At 52.8% G+C, this 23,422-nt stretch overlaps 1 protein-coding gene across 8 annotated transcripts in view; it reads left to right on the top strand.

The window, feature by feature from the left end:
* Positions 1–23,422, top strand: part of GRAMD1B (GRAM domain containing 1B) — a 180,001-nt gene that overhangs the window by 126,967 nt on the left and 29,612 nt on the right. For all 8 annotated transcript variants that reach the window (XM_045555770.1, XM_045555764.1, XM_045555765.1 and 5 more), the window contains 2 exons: positions 9,237–9,447; positions 15,329–15,349. In XM_045555770.1, coding sequence (XP_045411726.1) covers positions 9,334–9,447; positions 15,329–15,349 — 135 coding nt within the window. In that variant the 5' untranslated portion in view covers positions 9,237–9,333. The remainder of the gene's footprint in view (positions 1–9,236; positions 9,448–15,328; positions 15,350–23,422) is intronic.

The raw sequence follows: 23,422 nt of genomic DNA, 5'->3' as shown, positions 1-23,422 counted from the left end.
CTGTCCCCCAAATGTTAGGTGTTTGTTCTGTTGTGAACAGTCTCAGGAAAAGGAAATCCTACAACACCAGTAAGTTCCAGCATTTTATTTCAGTATCTTCTGCTTCATCTTAAGTCTTTATCATCCCAGACCTGTGGAAGGAGGGGCTAAAGGTGTGAATAGCAGCAACCTAAATTCTCACCCCATCTTTGCCAGGTGGAAAGGGCCTAACTTAGGAACAGGATTCAGTGTCTTCACTGGGAATTCACATTCTTCTTTTAACCCTTTTTCACTTCATGAGCAATGGTAGGAAGCCCTTTCCTTTGATATGTGTTATTTAATTAGGTTTATTCTCTTTAAGATTCTTACTCCGATAAGGTAGGCTGTAATCATTTAACAAAGAACATAGCTGCACTGAAAGATAAAGTGAGTTTCTCAAGGGTACCAAACAGTTCAGGATTTTGAACTCAGACACCCTGATGTCTAGACAAAGTGACCAGGCCAGCAAAGAGTCTGGACATGATGTCATATTTTAGTTTTCATGGGCTAAGTCAGAATAAGGACCAATGGGCTAGTGTTATAAAGAAGGGAGGTTTGGGGCCAGGTTAACAAAGATTTGTCTAAAAGAGTGGCTGAACAATGGAATGAATGACTTGAATGAGAATTCATTTCTTTATTCATGCACTGCATGTCTGTGATCCCAGCATGTGCCAGTCGTTCTGCTAGAGCTACCGGGAACCACAGACAGACAAAGCCCCAGCCCCCATGGAGTGTTCAGTCTAGTGGTAAACAGATAAACAACAACAAGAAACTAGACAATTTCAGCTCCTATAAGTGCAGTGAAGAGGAGCACACGACCGTATGGCATGGTTGCCTGGGGTTAGGGAGGCCATTTTATATGGAGTGGTCCTTTAAGAAAGTCTGCTGGGAGGGAGTGACATTTGAGCTTTGATCTGAAGCCTGAAAAGGTACTAGCACTCAAAACTTTAGGGTGAGAGTTCCGGGCAGAGGGACCAACAAGTACAAATATCCCTGGGCAGGGATGAATGTGTTATGTTCGAGGAAGAAAAAGGTCCAGCCTCAGTGGACCTTAAAATGAAGGAGAAAGTGGGACAAGACAAGTTGGGGGAACAGTTGGGTTAGACTTGGATAGCTAGAAGGACTTGGATAGCTGGTCACTAAGTACTTCTCTTAGGGGTTATGAACCTTTCTCTCTAGAAGGTTAAGACAAAGAACCAGAATGGATTGGGTACAGCCTGTGAGCCATTTGGGTGAAACAATTCACGCCTGACTTCTGACACCGTTTCTATAGCATCCTCAGTGTTTTCAAAGGTTATCATAATTTGTTCCTCTTTGAGATATCCATAGAGATAACAAGAGCTCTGGGTTTTTTTCCCCCTCAGCTCTGGCAGGACCCAGACAAACTTATTTTGTTTTTGTAGGAAGGGGGAAAAGTGGGTCAGGCTGTTTTGGCATTTCAGGCATGGAGTCTTGGTTCTATTGCAGGCCCTTGTCTCCATGGAAATGAAAAATAGTGTTTGTCATGCCTGTTCCTGGATTGAATTCCAAAATCTGGGCTGAACAGAAGCTACAGGAAAGCCAGGCAGCAGGGGGGAGTGGGAAGGATGGAGGCTCCCGCCACTGTGATGAGGGATGTCTTCCCTTTGGCCTGAGTAAGAAAGGCAAACCGCTTTTGTCCAGGCCCAGCCCTGGCACCACCTGTCACCTCTCTGGACTGAAAATGCCAGTGGAAGGGTAACTGAAGTTCTGCTTTTTCCTACTCGTTCAAAACACATTCCATGGACTTTGCCCTCATGTTAATTAGCCAATTAATAAATTCATCAGCAACCCAAGTCGCTGCTAGGACTTCCCCCCACCCCCCACCCCTGTAGCAAGTAATTCCTTCCAGGCTTAAGTAGATCCCTAATGAAAGTATGTCTAGGTATTAAATTATCAACGGGCTGCAAATGTTTTGGATAGGCTCTGCTACCTTTCAGTTACTTTGTAAGATTTTTTTTTTCCACCTTTCCTTAGATACTTAGGTAAGATAAGGTAGGAGGGGGAATCAGTGAGGCCTGTTGCCCATAAGAAGTGCCCTGAATTATCTACATAGTATCTACAGAGATGAGGACTGGTGATGGATCCAGTGCAGAAAGGGTGTGAGCTGCGTGGACACTGTGGGCAAATGTTCGGATGACCAGTGGCGAGTCAGTGAGCCTGGAGAATTGTCACGCTTCCATGTGTAACGTGTCTCTACCAGTGGTCTGGACCTTTTGGTTCCAAATTTCAGACTGAACCCATCCCCCAAACACCTTGCATACTTCATCCAAATGCCCCACTTGACAACCCCCCAGGGAATTTCAGCAAGTTACTGAAACAGGAGAGGGAACGAGATGGTCATCTCTGTCCGGATCTTGCTTTTGCAGCCGTTAGGGGAGGCCCACGCTGCCCGTCTGCAGCTGGCATTCATACGAATGTGATGGCAGAGGGAGGCATTCTCCCGGGAGCCCTTCCCCTTCCTGCCCCTTGAAGAAATGCTACATGTGGCTAAACCCAGGCCAAGGTCTGGCCCGCTGGGACCAGGCTGAGCCTCGGCTTTAGCATAAGTTTGGGAAGAGAACCTCTACACAGTGGCGGGGGGTTGGTTGCCGGGGAGAGCACCTCTCCTCAAAGTGTCTGGCTTCTTTTCTCAAACAGGTAATCACAGCTTGACACAAAAGGCACAGTTGGCTTTTTACCTTAGAAAGGGAACTGGACCCGGTGGTAGAGTTGTTACCGGGTTTAGATTCCAAGAGCAGGTTCCGTGCATGGTCATGGGGAGCTCCTCTTAGAGAACAGCTATGAATGTCTTATCCTTTCGAACTCCCACCGCATCCAGTATCCTGAAAAGTGTGTGTTTGTTGCGGGGAAGCCACTGAGACTCAACAGTTAAACACCTTGGGTCTGGGCAGTGGAGGGGCAGAGGCGTCTCCCTGCGTGTTAACCCTTTGGTGGACGATGATCTCGTCTCTCTGGATCTGTGTTCCCATCCATAACAGCGAGAGGGGTGGACTGGAAAGTCCCTTTCAACTCTTTTCCTGAACCAATCGTGTTGGGGATTTGGGATAATGGTGTTATTTTCATGAGTAAAAGGAGTGGAGACAAGGAACCTTAGGAGGCTATAACAAGGAGTGAAGCAAGCCTTTTTAAAAAAAGTGACCTGGTATTTTGCTCTTTAAGGAGGAAGGTCCAAGGAAAATCGGGGGCTCTGCTGGAATTTGTGACTTGGACCATTCACTCCCCTCTACAAGGTTCTGGTGGGGTCTGCCCTTCCCTCCTACTGTGATGTAGCTTTTAGTGGGTACAGAGGCCTGTAGACACTATTAAATGACAAGCAATAATATAGAAAGGAATAAGGATCCTCAGGGAGTCCTAATAAGCTCTGAGTCTGGAACTGGTTTAGGTGGACAGACCTACAAATGGAGGCATGTGCAGGCAGCGTGTAAATTTCATGCAAATGTTATACAAATACACCTGTGGCCTTCCTGTCTCAGACTCTGGAGCACGTGCTATGGGAAGACTCAAAGGGGAGCTGGCTAATTCGTGTGGATGTTTGCAGTGGTATTATAAGGAACTGAGGAGGATTACTGATGAAACTTCAGAATCGGCATGGGGACGGGACGTGTGTCACTGGATAACAGACTAGTCCTCTGTTAGGAATTAGGGACTGCTAGGTATCAGCATCCGCTTCAGGCAGAGGCTGTGAAAGGTGAGGCGGGAGGAGATGCTTGTAATATGGCTGATGTTAACTGTCAGGCTCCTACAGCAGAAGGTGGTGTTGTATCGGTTACTGCTGTCCTCAGCCACATCTTCCTGCCCACGCCCCGTCCACTCCACTTCGGATTCTTCTATATTGGCAGTTCCTATCACAAGCTCAGATAATGTTACTGTTCCAGCAAGTCCACCTTCCCGGTAGACACTGAACAGCTGTAAACAGGTCGCTGTCCCCTGGGACAGAGACATCATTTACTCCTTAATACTTTAAAGATTGTTCCTCGTGAGAGCAGTCAGTGGTTCTCAAACTTTAGAGTCAACCACCTGTGGTACTTATTTAAAACGCAGATTCTTAAGACCATCTGCTGAAAATTTTCATGTATTGGGTGGATGGTGGGGGGATAATGGAGGGACTCATTGTTTATATTAGCATGGGAGGAATGTGTCCAGCTCTTCCTGACTATAAATGGCCTAAGCCCAGGAATCCTTTCTTACTCACCAATCTGAACATGAATGCCTAGCATTATACCAGGTGGTCCGGAAATATTTGTGGAACTGAAGAGCCAGATGTGAAGTTATACCACCTTGGCCACACACTGAACCTTCCTATTTCTCAGGCTTTTTACATGTCAAATTGAGAGCTGGATGCCCCAATCCTAAACTCTGGTAAGGGGGTTGATAGCCCATCTGATATCAGTACATCTGATCATCCAGGTTCTGCCCTTGCTATAGCAATTCTAAAGTCTTTTTTTCGCTCTAAAATTCCAAGAATTTGAAATAAAATGCCATATGGTTATTAATAATGGTGGCAGGGTCAGATGAATGGCACATCATAATGTTTGTTTGAAAGACATAATGCTTTATGTGATGAGATATGTAGGAATTTGTTTTATTTGCTTATCAGGACATCCAAATCTATAGGATAATGGGGTACATTTAAAGAGTTTTAGGAATCTTATGAGTCTAGTACTGATTTTGCTGAGTTACAGCTATAGCTGCAAACATTTCATCTTGTATAGACAAGGATGGGAGTGGGAGGAGAGCATGGGTAGGGAACATGGGCTTAGTCTTGAGGTGTGTTAGTTGGGTGATTGGGGGGATGGCATTTCAGAGAGAGAGGAAGAGAGAGAGACACTGCTGAGGCATGGAAGAGCGAGTGTGCATGGCACAGGGACCTGTAGCAATGCCTTGATGCCTGAGGCAGAGGGTGCGTGGGAGGAGAAGCCAGCAGAGGGGCTGGAGAAAGACAGTTGAGGAAGCTGTGGTCTGGAGTTCAGGTTTTATTCTAAGGGGGTGGGAAGCCATGAAGGGGCTTAACCAGAGAAGAAGCTGGTAAAAAATGTCAATTTCACTTTTTAGGAAGTTCACTTTGGCAGGAAAGTAAAGAATGGATTGAAAACTAGAGTCAGGAAGTTGATTCCTTCCCTCATTGCATTCACCCAGCTACCCTCCCATCCTTCTGTCCATCCATCTTTCTATCTACCCATCCAGCACACAAACATTGAATGCTTGGTTCTGAGAACAAGCTCCATGATCAGGTAGGCCTGTGTTTTAGATCCAGCCATTCATCCATCTGTATGACTTTGGGTGAATTACTTAATCTGTCAAGAAACCAAATATATCTCCTGAAAACTAGGACTAGTAATAGTATCCATTAAAACTTTGTGGGTTGAGTGGAAGGGGTGATTAAATCAAATAATGCTTAATAAATGCTTGCTGCTGTGCCAGGAGCTCAGAAACGTTCAATACCTTGTAGCTATTTTGGTTAATATCAGCAGGTTGGACGTACAGATTTGGGAGCTGTCATGATATTGGGGATTATTAAAGCCATGAGTATGAAGGCCTTCACTAGGATGGGATTCAATTCACCACACATTTACTGAACACATAGAGACCATTGCACTGGGCTACTGTGGAGGTACAGAGGAGTGTACCTCCAGGAGTTTGTAGGTCTTAACTTTAATACCAGGCAAAATGTGTTAAATGCTTTAGTCAATTTGGTAGTGGAGATTTAGAAAAGCTTTTTGGAGAAAGTGGCATTTGAGATGGGTCTTGAAGAATGAACAGGACTCCAGTAGGGAGATGGGAATGGAAAGGGCTCTTCAGGCTCAAGCAGGGAGTTGTACGGAAATCTGGAGGCAGGAGAATGAGAATGGGTACTAAGAAAATCAGGGGAAAGCCAGGCACAGAAAGACAAATATCACATGTTCCCACTCAGATGTGGAAGCTGAAAAGTGGACACCATGGAGGTAGAGAGTAGAATGGTGGTTATCAGAGGCTGGGGAGGGGATGGGGATAGGGAGCGGGACAGAGAAAAGTCGGTTGATGGGCACAAAAGGACAGTGTGTTAGAGGGAGTGAGTTCTTGCATTCGATAGTACAGTAGGGAAATTATAGTTAACAATAATTACTGGTATATTTCAAAGTAGCTAGAGAGAAGAATTGTAATGTTCCCAACACAAAGAAAGGATGTTTGACTTGAAAGATATCCCAGTTACCCTGATTTGATCATTAAACATTGTATACATGTATCAGAATATCACATGTGCCCCATACATACATGCAACTATTATGTATCAGTAAAAACTTAGACACAGAGGAAGATATGTAGAAGTAGAATATGGAAACTCTTTCAACTATAAGGAGAATAATGAAAGTATTGAAATACAGATGTGTCATTTATTTTTAGTAGAGAACTTTAAATTCCATTTTGAGGATTTGGGACTTTAACATGAGTGCTAGTGGGGAGCAGAATGATATCGGGCTTGTATTTAGAAAGAGTTAATGACAAAGATATGCATGAGTAGGAAAAGGAAGAGGACACAGAGACCACCGGAAGAGTTTAGGCAAGAGGCCTTGGCCCTGAACTAGGGCCCTGGGGAAGGAAGGGACTGAGTGAGGAGCTTTATGGAGGTAGAAATGGTGGGATTCAGTGAATCGTCTTTTGTGGGGTGACATGGAAGAGATGAGTTTATAGCCTGAGAGACTAAGGAATGATAATGCCATTAAGAATGGGCAGTTGTGGGAGGAGGTTTGGGAGGAAAGGTGGCTAGCTCTATTTTGAATTTGCAACACTCGTGAGACTTCCATCCGGAGGAAGCATCCAGTTGGCAGCAGATTGGTGGGCTGGGCTGGCAACTGACCAAGGCCAGAAGCAGATAGGGGAGGCTCTGCCTAGGGGCCTGGTTGAAGTCAGAGAAAGCAGGAGATGGCCAGGGAGGAGGACTCACCTTTGGGGAAGGACTAAAGTTCAGGTGTATAGCAAGAGCGAAGTACAGGAAGTGTGGGGCAGGCAGAGGAAGAGAAGGGAGAGGAGCATGTCAACAGGGAGAAGAGAGGTTTTCAAGAACAACAGCCTTCAGAGCATAAAGAGACAGTATAAGTCGTTTATTGACTGATGTGTGGAGGGCAGAATTTTAGGCATATAGATTCTTGGGTGGGCTGAAGTGGGACTACTGGGTGATGTGGAAATTGCATGGACATTTTGATCATTTAGTGTGAGTTTCATGTGGTTTTGGATAGTTGGAATCACTGTTCTCCAGGTTAGAATGTTTTGGCCACCACTTGCTTGAATCATCTTGGGCTTCCCCAAATCACAGCTATTGTTAGTATTAGACGTGAGATTTTGAATGCAATCTCTGTTTTAGGATGAAGCAAAACAGTGGGCCTTGCTTTTTTCCATACTTCTCTGGCCATATTTATCTTTATCTCTGGTCCTTTTTCCCCCTCTCTCCACCAGCCTCCTTCCAAAAGTTACAGCCCTGCCCTGCCCCCCAGCTGCCTATACTTGCTGGTTCAGGCCCTTGGGCTATGTTGCTTTGTCTCTGCAGAGGATGCCCTGGTGTAAGGTTTTGCTGAAGGGGGCATGGTTTTCATTGCAAATGGGGCCAATGGGATGTCTGAGGTCACAGCTGGATCTTCATGCAAATGACAGCGTCCCCCGCCTTGCACTCTCCCAAGTGCTTAGAGTGCTCACAGCCTGGTCCTGGGGCATTCTGAAGCCTGGCCCTGCTGTCTGACTGCCTCCTAGGTGGGCAGAACCTCTGCTTTCAATCTCCACCCACCACCCTTGTGGCTTTCCTCTCCTTCCCTTTTATTTCCCCTGCCTCTTTCTGTTTAACCTTTCTCTTTTCTCATCTCTTTCCTTTCTCTATTCTCTCAAGCAAAGCAACTACCTGTTGCAATTTAACTGCATTCAATTTTCCCCTCTACTTCTGTCCTGCCTCTCTTCTTATAGTCCATTGAAAATACAAGCGAAATATCAAATAGAAAATATTTTTCACAGCTTGTACCTCTCAGTGTATGTGGATTTGGTCCTCTGGGAAGTGTAAGGTACTTTTTGGACATGAATTTTGGGGTAGGGTGATTTGGAATGTGGGAACTTCTGCTGTGTTCATCTTTGCTGGGGGCAAAGGAAGCAGGAGCCACTGTGGCTTACAAGGAAATAATACGATGTGGGGGCAAATCAGAAGACTCAAGTTTTGTTTCTAAGCTCTCTGTGCTCAGAGGACCTTTAGCTTCACTCTGCCTTGCATGGGTCTTCTTTTTTAAGCATAGTGATTATGGTACTTGGCATTATTACCTTCCTGGAATGTTTTTTAAGAACCTAGTGAAATAATATGTATGTGAAGGCTTTGAAAAAGTAGGATGATTACTGTTATTTTCATGAACAAAAATATCCAAACAAAATATAGAAACTTGATTTGGGGCTCGGTGCGGTGGCTTATATTTGTAATCCCAGCACTTTGGGAGGCCAAAACATAGGATTTCTTGAGGCCAGGAGTTTGAGGGCAGCCTGGGCAACGTAGAGAGACCCCAGCTCTACAAAAAAAACTTTTAAAAAGTAGCCAGGTGTTGTGGTGCACACCTGTCATCCCAGCTACTTGTGAGGCTGAGACAGGAGGAAAACTTGAGCTGAGGAATTTGAGGTTGCAGTGAGCTGTGATGACACCATTGCACACTAGCCTGGGTGACAGAGTGAGACAAGGAAGGGAGGGAGGGAGGAAAGAGAAAGAGGGAGAGAGAAGGAGGAAGGAAAGGAAGGAACGGAAGAGAAGAAAGGGAAGGAAGGAAAGAAGGAAAGAAAGGAAACTTTGGATTTGCAGCATATATAAAATGAGCTGATTATATTGGATCATCTCCAATGAGTCTTAAATTATGTTTTCCGTGGACAGTTCTTGGCGTCTAATAGGGGCTCACACTACAATTGGATGGATGAACGGATGGATGGATGGATATCTATGTGTCTCATTGCCGTCCTGTCCCATCCTAGTCCTGGTTCCCCTTTCATGTTGGCACTACTGCCCTCTTGTGGCCAGTGGCAGTATTGCTTGTGGTGCAGTGAGTCCATAGCTGGGCCCGGTTCTCCCCGTTTCTCCCCAGCCCCTCACCCCGGCTCCCTGAGCTGGCTCCTTTAGATTTGTCTTTGGCCTCGGATCACTGACTCCCTGCCTTTTCTCCTCCTCCCCTTCCCACCCCACTCCCTCTCTCCATCTGCCCCTGCAGCACTGCCAGTAACTCAAACCGCAGCACACCGGCCTGCTCACCCATCCTCCGCAAGCGGTCCCGCTCGCCAACCCCACAGAACCAGGACGGAGACACCATGGTGGAGAAGGGCTCAGATCACTCCTCAGACAAATCCCCGTCCACACCAGAGCAGGGTGTGCAGCGCAGCTGCTCCTCGCAGTCCGGCCGGAGTGGCGGCAAAAATTCCAAGGTGAGCTGGACCCTGCTGGAGGCTCGGCACCTGGTGTTAGGGGGCTGCAGGGAAGCTGGTACTGGGGGACCGAGAGGTAGAGAACTGCCTCGAGGAATGTGATCGAGTGGCCCTGGTGTCCCAGAGATAGTCTGTATTCAACGAGGCCAGGGCGGGGCAGGCAGGCGAGACCCCAGTTAAATATCTTCCCAGCCAGGCTCTCTGAGAGGGGCCGTGCCCTGGGGAGCCTCCTATTCCTTGGGATTGGGAGGAAGGATGCTCTGGGGATCAGGAGGTGGTCATCACTTTATCTCTGCTACCTTTTTCAAATTTGGTCCCTAAAGCTGGCATAGAAGAGCACATTATTTGGGACAACTATACTGCCAGGGAAAGAGTCCTTGGGGAACCTTGCAGAATGCTATTTTTAGCCTCCTTCCTGGCCATCATCCTGCCTTACCTTAACACTAACCCACTTGGTACTCCTCCGGCAGAGAGCACGTGGCAGGGCCTTTCCATCCCTCCCAAGAACGTCAGCACTACCACCTGAGCATTGGGGGTCTTTGGCCCAAGGAGATGCATAAAATAGGCCCTGGGGGAGCCCTGCGCTAGTTGGGAGACCCCCAGTCTTCTGGGAAGCAGGAGTTATCTTCGCCCAGGGGCTCTTTCAAGAGGCTTCTCTTCACCTGTGGACGCTTAGGGCTGGGGGAGGGGTTGGGTACTCCTGGGAGGCACGGGGGGCTGGCTTCCCACCTGAATTTGTCTTTTGATTTCTTGTTCTTCCTCTTCTTCCCCACTATTCCCCAAATACCTTCTTTGCATGCATGGTCTTAGTCTCACAAGCGCCTCTCAAAAGTAAGCCATCTCTGTGTCTGTCTTTTTATCCCCCCTCTAGCGTTGGATTGTCTGTAGTGCTCAGCACCCCTTCCTCTGCCCCTGCCCACTCTGGCCCGTATGTCCTGCTTGGTCCCTTTGGTCCCTTTCCCGGAAGGGCGGGCCCCACTGTCCCTGGCAGGCTGGCTTGGAAGTCACTGAGGTCCCACTCCCACTGCACCCGATGTCGGAGGCCAGACCCCACCCCACCCCACCCCCGTCTGCCTGCTCCCCAAACACCGCCTCTGGCTGGGAATGGTTCCCTCCTTACATGGTGCCACCTAGAAGCAGAGTCCTGACGGGGGTTAGTTTCACTCCTTTGGGGTGGGAGACCCCACGTGGCCAGACCACAGGTCCTGACTCCGCACCTTTGGTGGATGATTCCAGCCTCCCTGACGGTATTGATTAGGGGTGGCAGAAAGGACGAGCTGACTGAGGGGTGGAGTTCGGGGGGACAAGAGCCTTGGCGCAGCAGCAGCAGCAGCAGCGCCCTCAGGAGCTCTACCCCATGCTCCCCACCCGATAGCTGCTCAGCCACCCCCTGTCCAGCCCTGGGGGCTCCAGAGGCCCAGGATTCTCGGGATCCTGGATTGTGGTCAGAGGGAACTGCTGTCTCAGAGGGTGCAGTGCCAGCACCTGGAGCTTGGCAACCGTTGACAGCAGCCCCTCAGGACCTGGAAAGATGTGGCCTGGTCAGGGACGTAGTGCCAGGCCTGAGGAGAAGGTGGAGGGTGAACAATAGGTGTTGTGGCACAGGGCTCAGGAAAGCATACCCAGGGCCTGGGGCGGGCTGCAGCCTGCAGGGGAGAAAGCTGAGGATGACTTAATAATAGTCCCAAGTCTCTGTACATGTTTTGGGGAGGAGGAGGGTGAACAGCTGTTCTCTTTCCTGAGGGAAGAACAAGAGGCTACCCGGCTAATCCTGCAGTCTGTGACCTTCAGACGAAAAGCACAGCTTTGCTCTGAGGATTTTAAATGGCTGTAGCCGGCTGTGGGCAGGGGAGGAGGACACTGGCTGAGGACGCTTGCCAGTGGCTGGGCAGGCGCAGGCGTCTGGGGACAGGGTTTTGCTGTGAGCTATGTCAGTCTTCCTGAGCCCCTGGCACCTCTGGCTTGGCTGACATGGGGACTGGGAGGTGTTCGGGGCCCCGATGGGGAGAGGACAGATAGGCCTGACTGGGCCTCGGTTTCTTCCTTCTGCTTCCCTCTTGCTGCTGCCCAGAGCCCTCTCGTTTCTGTCCAGAGGTGAAGTCAGACAGTCCTGCCCAGATTCTCTGCAAACCACACCTGGCTTTTAGAACCACTTGAGTAGTTTGGGATGTTACCTGAACTCAGAGGCGGGATTCCGAGTGGGATTTCAGAGAGGCAAAAATGAGGCATTGTGAAGGGGCGGAGAGCTGAGCACGAATGGAGAGTTCATCTTGGCTCCCCTTCTTACCGGGCGGGCAGCGGTGGCGGGTGGACCGAGGCCATGCCTGTCCCCAGCACGCGCAATCTCTGAGCTCCCAGGCGCCGGCCCCCTGCTTCCCCTCCTCATCCTCTCATCGCCACCAGCCCCCCTTCCTCGGAGGGGAGTTGCAGTAGGACGGGCTTGTGCAGGGAGGGAAGCGACAGGAGGGTGCGCTGCTGGGGCGGGACATGCCCCTCCGCTCATGGGGCATCTTCTCAGGCCGATCTGATAGCCAGAGCTAGTAGGGCTCTTGTCGCAGCTAGGACCCCTCGCTCCGTGTCCTGCTCACCTCCTAGAGGAGGCGAGGGGTTATAATTTTCAGGAGGCTGGAGGGTATCTCCCCTACTCCCTGGAGGCAGGTCTGGTGTGCAGTTCTCTTCCCTTCTCTGGGCCTCCGTTTCCTCGTTTGCTGAGACACAGGGGTGGGACTGGGCAGGCTCTCAGGCCCCACTCCTCTGGCTCTGTCGCTGTGCCCAGGCTGACCCTCGGCGGCTGCAGCCCTGCCCGGAGCCCGCGCCGCCCGGGACCCGCTTCCGTCCTGCAGTGGCGGCCTGCGGCCACGAGAGGGAGCGCGGCAGCCCCCGAGGAGCCGGGCGGGCACCTGCGCTGCGGGCGGGCGCGGCAGACCCGCCTCTGCCCCGCCGCGCGCCTCCCGCTGGTGGCTGCGTGGCACCGCCCCGGCGCGGTGGCAAGGATGCTCCTTGGGCTTTACCACCTTTTTTTTTTTTCACTTCTAATTTCTGTGGTTTTCTTTCCAGTATGACAGGCTTAACCTGATCAAAGTAAGAAGTTTTTTTGTTCTAACTCCTTCTAAATGTAGAGCTCTAGTCCCCGCCCCTCCCCCGCCACCATCCTCCAGACTCCCCGAGCCTTTGCAGCGGGAGATGTTTCTGGAAACCACCTTGAGGTGACTTGGGTCTGTTTCCAGGGGCCTCACATTCCTTTAGGTGCTTGCTCCTCACACCTCTTCTAGGGACAGGGACAGAAACCGGAAGTGAGCTCTGCTTTGCCCTGACTCCCTCCTCTCCCTGTAGCCAGATCCATTCAAAGCTCCCAGAGAAGCCCAGGCTCCCTAGTTCTGTGCTTTCCTCCCCTCTGGCCCTGCCCTACGCACCGCTGTGCCAGCGGACACCCCTGTTCAGAGCCCTGCAGCCCCTCTGCCTGGCCCGGCCCCCGTGGGGCTGGGCCCTCGCCGACCAGCAGCTCCTTCAGGACTCAGTCCCAGGAATGCAGAACCGCAAGGAGCAGACTCGCTTCCAAGGGGCTGGTCAAAGGTCAGGGCTCCTGCCCAGCGTGGCTAGTCCCGGGGGCCACGTGGATTTGACCGGAGGGGTGGGGGCCCATTTTTCCTGGCTGTAACCTCCGTGGTGGCAGATAAGAAGCTGCCCAGAGATAGCTGGTTAGGTGTATTTCACATTTCTTTTCAGTACTCGAGAAACATGTTCTTATCCACCCTTTACAAAGAGCAGAAAGATATTCGATACAAGGGAATCACAGAGCTAGTTAGAGGCAGGACACAGGTTCTTTGGTTGAGGCTGCTTGTGACCCTGAAGCGTGTTTCCAAACAAATCAGAAGGGACAAGGGTCGATGTGCCAGTACATGAAAAGGGACAAGTTCCCCCTGTCCACCCGAGGCAGGCGGGAGCACCGTGTAGGAGGAATCACAGAGGATCTTGGGAACCACTCAGCCCACATTCCTGTTGCTCCCTTTTCTCCTGGGGTCTTACACACAGGCCAGGGTGGGGGGATGAGGAGCCGGGGCGTAGGTGATGGGGTTGCTCAGCTGTGAGGCCAGGGTGGGGTTTGCTGAAGCACGTGGAACCGTGGGGCAGTCAGGGCTGGCGGTTCCCAGGGTCCACCTCCCCACTATGGGCAAGTGTGTTTTAATGACCGTCCGCACAGCCTCAGGCCCTACGGTCTCGAGTTGGGGCTTCCGTGTGAGGACCCCTGAAGTAAGACGTCCCAAGGGGCAGATCAGTCAGACGGAGCCTGCTTGCCCAACCACCTCCTTCAGACACAGGCAGCCTGAGCTGACATGCTTAGAGGCGAGTTTTCAGGTCCAGGGTTCGTGGTGGCACCTCCCTCAGTGATGAAATAACTGCTTTTGAGTATTTGGATTTGGCCCCTTTACCTGCTGAGACTGCTGGATTGGAGGAGGGGATGAGGCTGTGGTGGGAGAGTGTGACCTCTGCATGGGGCCATGGTGACAGCCTCTGTAGAAATGACCATGGAGGTACCTTGGAGGGGGGATGGGGAGCTTGCCTTGCCATCTGCTCCCCTGGCCACATCCTGGCCATCGAGGTCGGGTGTGAGGGTGAAACCACTCAGAGGGAGCAGCACCCACGCCTAGCCCCCCTCAACCGCCCACCTCTGGCTCCTCTGCTTGGGCCTGAAGGGGGACCGTCTCTCCAGAGTTCTTTGGGTGCAATGGGGGAGCCTGGAGAGGGAGGGGGGCAGATAGGTCACGTGACCACCTGGTAATCACCATGGTCACACTCACCCACTCTTGGGGACATAGTCACTTCCTCCCGACAGACACGCTGAGACAGTGGCTACCCTCTGCTGCCCTTGTAAGTCAGGGCCCCCTGACACCAGGTGAGGGGATAAAGGTTGCTAATTGTACCTGGCATCCAGGCCTCTGGGGAGAGTTAAGGTGTCACCCTGCAGGCAAAGCTCCCCTCTCCCCAGTCACTGTCCACCTTAGGAAGCTTCTTAAAACTGAAAATACCCCAGCCCCAGTCTAAACATACTGGATCAGCACCTCAAGGGGTGGGACCCAGGCAAGCGTGCGTGTGTGCACATCTGTCTGTGTGGGTGTCTGTCCATCTTCCGAGTGGGATGTGCATAGAAGACTCTTGGCCACAGGGTTGGGAGTCAGACTAGGCAGTCTTAGCCTTCCCTCCTCTTTTCCTCCCATTCCTCCTGGGTGGGGAATGAAGAACAGCTAAATTCTGAGCTGGAGCAGGGTGTGGTTTTGCTGGTATTGAATTATAGCACCACAGGGCTGGAAAAGACCCCTAGAGAGTCTCTGCTTCAGCCTCCCTCCTACGCAGAAACCCCCAAGCGCTCCGCCATTAGGTGATCAGCCCCTTGTTGGGATCAAGGAGGGATTTACTCATCCGCCTGCAGAAAGCACAGTTGGAGGGAATTTGTAGGCAGGCTCCCTTCTCCTCCACCACCAAGGTGTCCCAGAGGGCTGGGCTGGCCTCCATGTGCACTTTGCTTCTGGTCAGGGCCCATTTGGGGACCGGATCTTGGATGCCCTCACGCATCCCCTGCCCCCATCAGAACTCACGATGGGGCTCCGCCTCCCTTCCGGCTGAGCTCTAGCTGGCGCTGCTGCCTGCCACCCTCCCTCGGGGGGCTTCCAGCATGGACTGCTCCCTGGGCCTCCTTTCTGGGGCTGTGTTGAGAAAGGAGGCCCCCTCCTGAGCAGCAACATGGGAAGCATCCACTTGCCTTTGGATTCCTCCTCCCACCCACCCCTGCTATCTGTGTAACCCTCTGAGCCAGGAACGCCCTGGCACTTCCCTGCATCCCTTCCCTGACTAATTTTACTTTTCTTCTATTTTGTCCTTGCAGAAAAGCCAGAGTTGGTATAATGTAAGTATCCTTATTTCTCTTCTTGTTGGGTACGTGTGCAGGGGGAGCGGGAGTGGAGGTGGGCGGGGAAGGGGTGTGGAGTGCAGTCGGGCTCCCCCGGCCCCCGGAAGAGCTGCAGTGGTTATCTTCCGCAGCGGGACGGGACCAGCCTTACTGGTGAAGGGAGGGTTTCATTCGGGGAAACAAAGGCAGGATGGCCCACCTTATCCCCTACCTCACCCAGCCTGTTGGACAAGGCTCTTTCTGTGCTCAGGGAGGGGGCCAGTCATGGGAGGGGTAGCCATTCCTGGCCAGACAGAATTCAGAGGCTGGGGTGGCTTTGGGGGGAATCTTAGTTTTTTTCCCTTAACTAAGACATTTTGGGGGGATTGCTGCCAGAGAACTTCCCCCACTGGTAGAAAGTCTGTGCCCTGTGATGGAATTTGACTTCCCAAGGTACTCGTCAATAGCCGTAAAAGCATGCTCCTTCCACAAGACCTCTCTAATCCTTGGGTCTGTGGGGAAGGGGTGGCCTGGGGCCATCTTCTAGGACCCTCTGCTCCATACCCAGGAACTGTGTCATGGAGTGAGCAGTCCCTACAAAAGCCACAGCCTCTCAGACCCACAGACTGGCTTGTGTGATGTTGAACTTCTCCCCAGAAAAGCAGCTGGCTGAGGTTCTCCACTGGCCCCCGCCGCCTGCACTCTGCCCTCTGGCCTTGGCCTCTGAGCCTGCTGTCTTCACACCAGACTCTGATCCGCCTTTGACCCCAGCCCCTCTCTTGATTCTGGTCCAGCGGGAGGCGTAGGCGAGGGGCAGCAAGGTGGCTGTGACAGACAGGGTGGGGGGCTGGGGGAGAGGCATGGGGGGATGCAGGGATGGGGCCCGTGTGGGCTGCATGTCTTCCTACTTGGCACGTCAAGCTCATGCCAGTGAGCCCTCCTGTTTCCCAGTGGCCTGCCTGTCCTGGGTGCTGTGGATCCGCCAGCCTCGGCCCTCCCAAAACACTGGGGCTGTGCTGATACCGAGTAGATGGGCTACACTGATCGAAGGGGCGTTGTGGGCTGAGATGGCCGGGGTGGGAGAGAAGCCTGACTCTGCCCCTTCATTCCGTCATTCTGTCAGCATAGCAACGGGCTTAGGAGATGCTGCCTCTTGGCTGGAGGACAGGGTGGACCAGCTGCCACCTGGGGCCAGAAGTCAGGGCAGTTGGGTATGGCCCGAGCCCTGCTCCCTGACTGATCCCACCTGCAGCTGAGACAAACCAAAGCAGTCTGACCTCACTGCCTCTTCACATCACCCTCTGGGACATGCTTGTGTCCCCGTCCTGTGCTGTGACTCAACCTTTATTTGTCCTAGGTGGTCTCCTTTCACTCTCCATCCTTACCCCAAATGAATAAGAGAAACATCACTGTCTCTCCACTGAGCAAGGATCATTTGTTCTCCAAAGGCAAGCTCACAGGGGGCTCCGTGCTGAGCAGGTGTAGGGCCCCCTCCCTCTCCTGGACATGCTGTCACCCTGGGGGTTTGCCCTTGGATGGCCGGGCACCATCTTCCTTCAGTGTGCTTGGCACTCGCCTGTGCTCTCGTGTCCAGATGCCTCATCAGGAAACTTCAGCTGAGCAAGCACCAGTCCCCAGCAATCCCCACCCCCCCTGCAGTCCATCTGGGTGAGGCTCTTGCCCCACCCCTGCGGCTTTGACCTGGTGTTCTGCCTTCCGGCAGGGAGCTCAGCCCTCCTGCCTTGCCTCTGCATTGCCCTGGGCTGGCTGGAATCGTACCTTCAGGAAGGGCCCCTCTCTCCCCCTCTCAGCTCTGCTCACAGCCCTCGGGGCTCCAACACTGCACTAGAAGTCCTTCAGACAGAAGGCTGTGTAATCCCCAGCCCTGGGAGCTGTTAGGAGCCCCTGGCTGGATTCAGAGCAGCGAGGGCCAGGGCTCTGCAGAGGGGCTCACCATTGGGAGAGCAGCTCAGGCCCACTCAAGCAGCCTGGGTCTAGTATGGGAGGAAGCCAACCCCTACCTCCCACCCCTGCCTCAGCCTCCCTCCTCCCCTGCCACCTGTCTGCAGAAGAAAAGAGCATTTTACTTTTACATGGTTAGCCATGGAGGAGCCGTCGCCATGGTGACAAACCGGCTTGTTCTAAAGAGTGGGTCACATGGAGGAACGTGTCTGGACCCCAGGGACATGTGGAAAAGCTGTGGCAGGAAAGCATGGGGTCGACAGTGGGATTTGAAGGCCATGGCATCTACAAGTGCCCTGAGGCCCTCCCAGGCCCACTTATACCTACCTTCCTCACCCCACCACCCAGTTTGCCACCCCCGTCTCCTTTCTCAAGCCCCCAGCTCTGGAGGTACAGCCCCAGTGGACGTGAGATGGAGGGAAAAGCAGAAACAGGGCTTTGCCTTCAGCAGGGAGCCAAGGCAGTTGGGGTGACCTGCTCAGGGCCTTCGGGGTGGGAGGAATGCAATCTGCACCCCAAAGACAGTTCCTGCTGGGTGTAGTGGGCTCGAGTCTCGGGTGAGGGGCACTGACACAGGTCTCCCTGTGCCCTGGGTGGGAGGGTGGCAAATATACTCTCCTCTGCCCACTACTGCTCAGTCCTGCAGGGCACGTCCCCAGGGCAGCCCAGGGGAGGAGCCTTTCTGAGATCAGAGCACAGGACGCAGACCCCGGCAGCAGCCAGAGACTAAGCACCCCTGGTTAGGGACGCCGGCTTGGTGGACCAGGGGGCGCGGATAGTGCCAAGCCTCTGGAATGGCCAAGCAAGTCTGGCTGGTGTAAGATTGAGAACAAAAGCACCAAGCTTTGCAGGAATGGAATTCAGGGTGTTGGGGGTGGGTAGCGAGGAGAGTGGGAGAGCTGCAGACGACAAGCCCTGCAGCCCAGCATTTCCCCAGAGGCTGAGGCTGCTTCCTCTGTCCGCCTCCCCTCTGTATTTACCCACTAATCTGAAGAGTCTTCCTGAGCCCCCCTCCTGTGACCCCATCCCCAGCCTTCTCTAGATGAGCCCTCACGCCCAGCCCCACCCCTGTCTCTCTGCCTTCTGTGCTCTGTCCCCTCCTGGTCTCCCTGTCTCCTAGTCCCACCTCTGGCTTCTGCCTATCCGGACGTGGCTGGAGGGTCAGTGTTTCCCTTGTGGATCTTAACTGGTTTCTTCCTAGGTGAGGTCAACGCTCCAGCGAAATGTGTTCTCCTGGCTCCTCCACCCCCTCCTTCCTGCTGTACCTGGGGAGGGGGTACCACTTGGTCCCAGCTCCCAGTGTTTGTCATAGAGTTAATGTTTAGCCCAGGGCCAATTCCCTCTCTGCAGGCCCCTGCCCTGCCCAGCCCTGTCCCTGGTAAGGGGGTGGAGGTGACAAAGGCTGCCGTATGCTGAGACTCCTCTCCCAGGGCGTTATCTCTCTGGGTCTGTCATTATCTCTCTGGGTCTGTCGTTTCCCTGTCTCACCCCTTACAGCCCAGTCATCCTCTCATTTGGCCTATAGAAATACTCACATACTTCCAGGTAACTACTGTTAGGATCCAGAACCTCACGGAGCTATCTATCTACTGCCTACATCTTGGGGTTTGGTCTCGCCCAGAGAGGCATTCTTGTCACCCTCGAAAATGGAATTGCTATGCTCACCTGCTACGATGCTCAGGAGAGACCGACATGCAGGGTGGACAGAGGCTGGGATGTGTGCTGAAGAGAGTGTTGGCAGGGGCTGGGCTCCTAGAAGCCGTGGGTATGGTGTTAGGGCTCAATGTGCATGCAGATAAGATACAGTGTAAATAGGAACCCGTCTGAGCAGTGGATGAGGAATGCATTCACTTGGTAAATACTTTTTGAGCACCCTGATACCTTATATCCTTATCCAAAATTCCTGGGACCAGAAATGTTTAGGATTTAGGATTTTTTTCAGATTTTAGAATATTTGCATATATATAAATTAGAGAAGTCTAAACATGAAATTCATTTATGTTTCATATACTCCTTTTACACAGCCTGAAGATAATGTCGTACAGTATTTTTAATAATTTTGTGCATGAAACAAAGTTTTGACTGCAACTTGTCAAATGAGATCATGTGGGAGATCGTGTGGGATTTTCCACTTGTGGCATCATGTTGGCACTCAAAAAATTTTGGATTTTAGGATTAAGGATGCTCAACCTATATTTGAAACACGTTGTGCTCAGAGCTGTAGACGATATGAACCTGTTGGAGGCGTAGATCCTCCCTGGAGAAGCCGGCAGTCTGCGGACGGAGTTACCCGTGTGAGGAAGGGAGCGATGGCTGGGTCCAGGGGTGTCCCTCTGGACAGGCATGTGGGAGCTTGTTAGGAGAGGGTTTGGGGGGGATTCACACTCTTCCTCTACTTTGTCCAACACTGTTTACCTGGGAGAACCCAGGTTCCTCTGAGTTAGCATCTTTGCTTTTGGGACCCAGGAGTCTACATTTTTAAATGCGTTCACTGGGTCATCTTTAAGGACACTGAAGTTTGAGTGTGGCTGTATCAAATTACCAAGACTGCTAGGACAAAGGCCCCATTCTTCATCACGTGCAGGCCCAAGTCCCTCCTGGTGAGGTGGCATCGCCGGCCAGGGGGGAGGGAGTGCCCCATTTGTTTTAAGGGTCTGACTCTTCCTGGGAAGCCACATGTCCCCAGGCCCGCTGCTGTCTCATCCCTGTGCTGAGCTTCTCAGTCTCGAGCCTTCTGTGCTCCCACGGGGCTGGTTTTCATTTTTCTCCCTGGATTTCGCTGCCTCCTTTTGACCAGGGACGAAAGTCTCTGCCCTTAGCATTGCTGCCTTGCCCTCAAGGTCTGAGCTGTGTCTGGGAATCCTCTGGGCCTTGGTCCCCTCCTGCCAGTGCTGAAGATGGGACGGGGCCCCTAGAAAGGAAGGAGGTGCCTCAGACAGACCCCAAAGCTGTTGAGCTCAACTTCTCCCCTATCAGCACGTCTGAAGGTAGCTCAGTGAGACTCCCCAGTCTGCCTCTGCTGCTACAGGGAAGGCGGTGGGCACATGGGTCAGTGAGGGGAGAGTGTGTCTCCAAGAAGCTTTTGGCTGTTTGAGTCTCAAATCTCAGATTTTATCACAGCAGCGGTGCCCTGGCACCTCCCAGGCCCCTCCCCCACTCGGAGCCCTGGCCAGCAACTTTCCCTGGCAGGAAACATCTGCTGGGGAGGCCAGGCAAGCCTGGGGGTCACTGGAGGACGTTGGCCAGGACCATCACCCAGATCGTGTAACTTGAAGCATGTGGAGGGCTCGGGCCCTGCCCGCCCACCCGCTCTGCCTCCCTCCCTCCCTCCTGCCACGGGTGACTCTAACAAAGAGCTTGTTTGCTGGTCAGGCAAGAGGACCATGGGCTGAGGAAGGGGGTGTGTGTCGGGCTGGGGGTGAGAGCAGGCCCTGCTGCCGCAGCCAGTGGTGGCCGCTCCGCCTGGGTGAGGGCTGTGAGTCATAGCGACCAGCCCCCGCCCGGGGGAGAGATTGCACATTGATTGAATGTGCCACTCGATGGCCCAGACTGCATCTGGGAGCTGAGCAGTTGATTCCCTCTCTGAAGCTTCAGACCAACTATGTGTGACTCTGCGGAGTGTGAGTGTGAGTAACTGGCGGGGTGAGACCCGGGACCCGGCTGTGGGCCATCCTCTTCCTGCAAAGTTGGCCTGTCCACCCCGGGGCTGCCCGTCAGGGCCTGCCGCCGGCCCAGTGCACCTGCTGTGCTGCCTGTGTCCTCCGGACTCTTGGGGAAACTGCACTGGCCAGGAGGAGGTGCTTGACCACACCCCCTCTGGGCTAGCTTGGCCTGAAGACCAGCCGAGAAGGACGGAGCAGAGCCCCGCCATGGGAGGATGGCTGGCCAACTTGTCCCAAGAACCACGCTGACCCCTCCTGTGGGAGGTTTCGCACTGGGAACACAGCCCTCGGAGAGCAAAGGACATTAGGGCCACCCAGACCCTCTGCCGAGAAACCAGAGGTCACCCATCTGTCTCAGTGCAAGTGAGGCCAATTGTCTGCATCCCGTGGGGACAGCTGGGAATTAGGGCTCAAGGAGCTGCACTCTACTGAGAGGGACAGCCGTGGGGGGCGATGGAATCATTGATGGAATCTGGGGTTCTCTGGAACCTGCTGCTGGAGCGGGAAAGCCAGTCCTTTCGACGGTACCTGAAGAGGTGCAGCGACGTACCCGCAGGTGCCGAGCACTGTTGCTGGCATGGATCTGAGGAAATCCCAGCCGTGAGTGTGTGACCCAATTTCTCTGTGTCTCTGTGGCAGTTCTGCTGCCCCCTGTCATGCTCCGCTTGACTCTACTACCTGAGGGCCCGGATTTGACAATGCTTGAACCAAACTTCCTTGGCCACGTTAAATTAAAATAGGAGGAGATTGCTTTAAGCATGCAGGGGCTGGGAGGGAGAGGACCGTGCTCTCTAGCATCGTGGGGGCGTGTGGTCGCAGGCACAGTGTACCCGCCTAAGGTAGACAGATGGGTGACCTCTGGTTTCTCGGCAGAGGGTCTGGGTGGCTTCCATCCGCCTCTGCAGCCTGGTAGAGTAAGGCACTTACTGGCGAGCCTGGATTAATGAGTCTGTAGGACTGGCTGAGTGCAGAGGCCGGGGCTAAACGTGCCCTGTTCTCTCCCCACCACTGCAGCTGTGTTCCCAGGGGAGGAGTGGCCCCCTGGATTTGCCTGAGGGTTGGAGATGTGACCGAACTCGCTGCCCCCCACCTCTGTAGACATGTGAGCTGTCACTGGATATGAGAGAAGCAAGGCAGAGGGAGCACCTCTGAAAGCGAGTTGAAGTGGGAGACTCCCAGGCTTCTGGTTACTGGATGGCCAATGTCAGTTTCACCTGAAGGGGGTTTGGGGCCACCTTGTAGGCTGCTTCCCTGGCTGGTAATGGAAATTTTTAAATATAAGGACCCACTAGGGGACATAGAAGGCCAGTGGGGGCCCCAGAGCAGATGAGCATCCCATCCCCGAGGGAGTGTGCTCTTGTGGGGAAGCCCTGCTACTTCCCTCTTGGCACAAGGTCCAGGAGCAAGTACCCTCCAGAGACGACATTGGGTAGCAGCTCGGACCAGCAGTGGAGCCAGATGGCCTTGGTTCATATTCTGCTCTCCTAAGTTGCCCAACGTCTCTTTTTCTCAATTTCCTCGAGTGTAAAATGGGAGAATAAAACAACCCTGTGGTCAGATCCAGTGAAACCTGCAAAGGGCTTTCGGCTGTGCCCAGTATGTGGTACTAACTCTTTCCACATTAGCTTAATAAGAGCTGCAGGCAGTCAGTTGGACAAATGAGGGGGTCATTCGGGGATTTCAGAGAGTGGACTCTGTTCTGAGAGGCCCGGGACCTAGATATCTAGATTGGATATCTCAATACCAGTTTGAAACTAGTGTATGGACCAGACGAATGTTGTCTCTAAGGTTTTTTCTAGCCATAGAAGTCATGGTATGGGCTGTCTTCCAGATACTCACTCCCCACGGCCCCGATACTTGGTTCAAACACATGGCAGGTGACATTTGAAGTTTGCGATTCTGCAACAGCCTAGCATTGCTTTTGGAAAGGTAACAGGGCACCTACTATTGCAAGTGGAACTCGTTCTGTAAATAGGCCCAGAACAAAAGTTTAAAATTGAAACGAACAAAGTGGTTGAAAGCATCCTCTCTCTCTCTTCTCTCTCTCTCTTCTGGAAAACCTCTCCAAACTAAAGTCATGGCATTTTTCTGCCCCCTAACTTCCTGAAGCCCTCCCCTCCCCCCTAGCACTAAGACCACCGGGCCACAGGTCATGCTGCAAATACGGTCAGGCCACAGCTCAGCTTCCTTGTGTGCCATTTTGCTTTACGGAAAGCCAAAAAGTGAAAAGACTAAGGCTCATGTCCTTGTCACCACAGCTGTGTGCCAGTGGATCCTCAGGGAAGGGGGTGAGAAAGTGTAAGTAGCCGAGACCCACGTGTCACTGTCAGCAGGAGACTCCATGGGCAGGCATGTGCTCCTGGCTGGGGGTCAGCAGTGCTGTCTGACAAGTAGGTCAGCGCGTCGGTGGCTGGAGTGCACATGTGTCTGTTACGATGCGTGGCTCGTCCTGGGTGTGCACTTGTTT

Source organism: Lemur catta, chromosome 7 (assembly GCF_020740605.2).
Source record: "Lemur catta isolate mLemCat1 chromosome 7, mLemCat1.pri, whole genome shotgun sequence".
NCBI classification, from domain to species: domain Eukaryota; kingdom Metazoa; phylum Chordata; class Mammalia; order Primates; family Lemuridae; genus Lemur; species Lemur catta.
The sequence above is the reverse complement of the archived record's forward strand: the minus strand, read 5'-3'. Positions and strand labels throughout refer to the sequence as shown.